At 39.6% G+C, this 4,113-nt stretch overlaps 1 protein-coding gene across 1 annotated transcript in view; it reads left to right on the top strand.

The window, feature by feature from the left end:
- fam171a1 (family with sequence similarity 171 member A1) overlaps positions 1-4,113 on the top strand; it is a 22,413-nt gene that overhangs the window by 7,816 nt on the left and 10,484 nt on the right. The window contains exons 3-4 of the mRNA XM_036215780.1: positions 1,768-1,995; positions 2,640-2,732. Coding sequence (XP_036071673.1) covers positions 1,768-1,995; positions 2,640-2,732 — 321 coding nt within the window. The remainder of the gene's footprint in view (positions 1-1,767; positions 1,996-2,639; positions 2,733-4,113) is intronic.

Here is a 4,113-nt window from a genome sequence, read left to right as displayed (position 1 = left end):
GCTAGCATGTATCTGAAATATTAGCTAAACTCCAAAATAGCCTAAAAACAAAAAAAGCATAAATTAGCCAAAATAGCTAGCATGTAGCACAAAACCAAAACTCAAAAATAGCCTAAAAGCAAAACAAAAAAAGCCTAAATTAGCCAAAATAGCTAGCATGTAGTTCAAATCTTAAACTCCAAAATAGCCTAAAAAAGCCTGAATTAGCCAAAATAGATAGCATGTAGCTTAAATATCAGCTAAACTCCAAAATAGCCTTAAAAAACTTTAAATAAAATGCCAAAATCGTCCAAAAAGCTAGCATAGTGCCATTATAACTTTCAACTTTACTTCACTCTGACTCCAAATAATATAAAGTAACGACTAATCGACTATTAAATTAGTTGGCGACTATTTTTATAGTCGATTAATCGTCGATTAGTCGACTAATTGTGGCAGCCCTATTGGAGTGAGACTTATGATTGTGCCATTTTTTTGCCAAAATCAAAACATCTTTGTCGTCTTTTGGGACATAGTTTCTGTAGAGCGACAGGAGTTCATCAGAAATTCATCTCTTGATTTGTTGGAGGGAGTGCTAGCATGGTGTAAACCTTGCCTCATTTCCCATCATCCCTTTGTTTACACTCTCTTGCTAGCGTACAGCCCTCCACACCTCCAACCTAACATGACCGGTGCAACAAAAATATCGATGCTATCCTGCCGTACAATTTTGAGCAGATGCCAGCTCAGCTAGTGGCCCGCCGACTGTAGCACCTACGTCACTGCTGCAAGCTTTTTTAATCAGGATTTTTTGACTGCCCCTAATTCACAGTGATTTGAGTAACAGAATACTCTAAAATGCAATCTTAGGATTAATTTTCTTCATATATGTCCTCCATAATGAGAACAGTGCTGCTAGAACATGTTAAAAACACACCAAAAACGCACATTTTCTTGGAGTGGGTCTTTAAGGGAGCTTTAAAAATGATAGAAATTAGTTTTTAAAGATGTCAAACTGTTTCACGCGTCAAGCAGGATCTTTGGAAAGTCTGCAGGAAAGACATTCACTACTTTGTCTGTTTGTTGTTTGCCATTTATAATCCAGACTCTGTGTCTATAACATTCCCAGCCTCTTTTTTTTTTAATATTTGAAAGTTATGTATAAATAATTTTAAATCATGTTTTGGCTTCACTTTATCGTCCAAAAAAATAGGAGCAACTATTTTATTTGGTTAAGTTTTTGTTCTTAGAATATTACTAAAACCATTATAATAAACAGTTTATTAAAAATTATATGCATGATTAACCAACTGCTTGATGCAATTTTACTTACTCCTCACTTTTGCTACAGGAACCATATCTGACATGCTGAAACATTTCTGCAGCCTTAAATTAAGCGAAACACAAGATTCATTATTATTTCAGGCCTATTAAACTGTTGGCTGGGACATTGTTACCTTTTATCTTCATTAGGGAAAGTGTTAAATGTGTAGCTGTTTTTTTCCATGAGGTCGGGGGCTCCTGTGAGAGCGGGAAATGGTCTATTGTGTTAGAAGGGAAGTGGCAGGAGTCCAGAATTCGGTCCGGTGGCAGACTTTTGCTGGATTGTGGATTTGGAGGCCAAGCGTCTGTCACTAACACTAAACCCGGTCAATGAGCGGAGTGGATTTTAGATGGCTGTAATTATACCTCTACTTGTGTAAATCACTCCCTTTCATTGTGGGTTCGACTTGATGCTCTCAGGACTGCATAAGCTGCACACTCACTGAGCTGTATGTGTTTTTGTAGAGGTGACGCTGAAAGTTCACCTCAGCGACAGCAGCACTCACCAGCCCCTGCTCGGCGCCGCCATACAGCTCTTTGCCAACAACACTCCTGTAACCTTGGAAACCTCATCAGCTGATGGAAACGCCTACTTGCACTTCTCCTTCCGCCTTGGGACTCCACTGGTTGTCACCGCAACCAAGCAAGGATATGTGCCAAACTCAGTTCCCTGGACTCCCTCTAAATTACCTGGTAGGTCCATGTGTCTGAGAGTCATGAGAGAAATCAACAAAGACACATTTCAGTTCAGCTTAGCCACATTTAAAAGGAGAGTTGTCCCCAAATTATCTATGTGAAATCTGTTAATTTGTGTGTTTGCAGTTTTTGTGTGTCAGCTTGTGTCAGGTGTGGTAGCTAATGACGAGTGGAGTGCTCCATTACTAATTTATTACTCTAGATGCCAAAACCCAGTGAGGGGGCTGCTTAATCTTTACTTCACTAACACACACACACATACACACACACAACTGCAGACAAAATACCTCCCAAGAGCCAGCAGTAGAGCATGTGTGTAGCAGGAGGGAGGTGGATTTGAAGGTTAGATTATTTTTGAGCCAAAGAAACAGCGGCCAATTGGATTATCACGCTTACCAGCTCTGAACAATGAAGGAGTGAAAGCAGGAAGGAAGGAGGGAAGAAAGGAGTGCTGGGTCAGACTTCTGTCCCACACAGCAGACAGGATAAAAGCAGGTCTATTAAACATGTAAAAAGATGCTTTAATGACCTGTTACAGCTGATAGGGATCAGCAGAGTGCTTGGGTAGTCTGTTATGTGTTTCTAGGCTTGCAGTGCATCAATTACTAAAGCGTGCTCTATGTGTTTTTTTTTTCTTCCAGTGTTTTCCTCTATTAGTTTGGATCTTCTTCCAGAAAGAGCTGCTACTCTGATGGTCTATGACGATGTTGTGGAGATTGTGTCAGGTCTACAAGGTATGCTACAACAGTTTCAGATCTCTTTAAACAGAGGTGGAAAAATTGTTGGTACTCATGAATGGTAAAACCCACGGCAATAAAATTCCCCCCCACCCCCCATTCCCATCATCCATAACTGATAGCTCTGTTTAAATAAGTAACGTCCGACACTGATCATTCTAAACTACTATCTTGCTTGTTTTGCAACTAACTAGCTTTAGCAATTATGTTCACTTGGATTAGGTGTGTTCAGTCGATCAGAATTACTACAAAGGGGTTTATCTGCAAAACGAGCAGGGCAGTAGCTCACAAGCTACCTGACATTCCCAGTACAACAAAAATGGTGAGCAATATTGGAGCTATCCAGCTGTACAGTTTTGAGTCAGTTTGCCAGCGTGGTGAACAAAAATGGAGACGTACATGGATCTATTTGTCTGTAAGTGGATGCATCGGAGTGGAGCAGAACAAGGCTTCTGGGCCACTCATTGCATTTTCTACATAACAAGTACAAAGTTTTTCAAACATCATTTTTGTCTGCTCCTGATTCACAACAATTTGAATAAAAGAAAAAAAATCAGAACTGCAATTGTAAGCTTAATTTTTGATAAATATGTCCTCCATCATCAGAAAAATGCCACAAGAGCATGTTAAAAACCCCAAATACACAATTTTCTTTAGGATAGTTCTTAAAAGAATGTGGGTGAGCTCCAGCAGTGATGTACTACATCAGTCAGATCAGAGCACCCCTCTCTGTTTGAATTAACTTAATGGATTTAAAAAAATCATAAAAACTTGAACTACAACAATTTAAAAAAGGGGGGGTCTGATTTTGCTATTAGATTTGAATCAAAAACATCGTTTTTGCCTACTTGAACCCCACATTTAGTTAATTTTCATTCCTGTTTTCAATAAAATCCTGAAAATAAACCTATTGAGTATTTAACATTTGTTTAGTCGCATCTGGTAAACCAGATGGAAGCACATCAAAAGAAATAAACTGTGACTGTATCTGTGTGTCATCCTCTTTGTTGAGCTGTAATTACATTAGATACGACTGTCCAACTCATGCAAATCAGAAACGTTCTTTTGTCCACCGGACCTTTGCTGTTTTCTAACCAACAAAGGAGTAATTTAGCATGTCAGCTATCGTGTCAGACAAAGCACGTAAAACCTTCAGAAATTTACAGCAGCCTGCATTAACATAGAAACCTCTTGAGTGCACGGCGCCCAGAGCACGTGTTGGACCACAGCAGAGAATAATACAGTCCCTGTGTCTGACACACTCAGCTTTCAGAGCGCTGTGTGACCTTAAACCCCTCCAGGGGTATAATAAACCTAGTCCCGTGGCAGATTTAAAGATAATAAAAGACTGATGGGGGGGGGTAAAAGAGGAGAGAAA

This window comes from Oryzias melastigma, linkage group LG16 (assembly GCF_002922805.2).
Source record: "Oryzias melastigma strain HK-1 linkage group LG16, ASM292280v2, whole genome shotgun sequence".
NCBI classification, from domain to species: domain Eukaryota; kingdom Metazoa; phylum Chordata; class Actinopteri; order Beloniformes; family Adrianichthyidae; genus Oryzias; species Oryzias melastigma.
The sequence above is the reverse complement of the archived record's forward strand: the minus strand, read 5'-3'. Positions and strand labels throughout refer to the sequence as shown.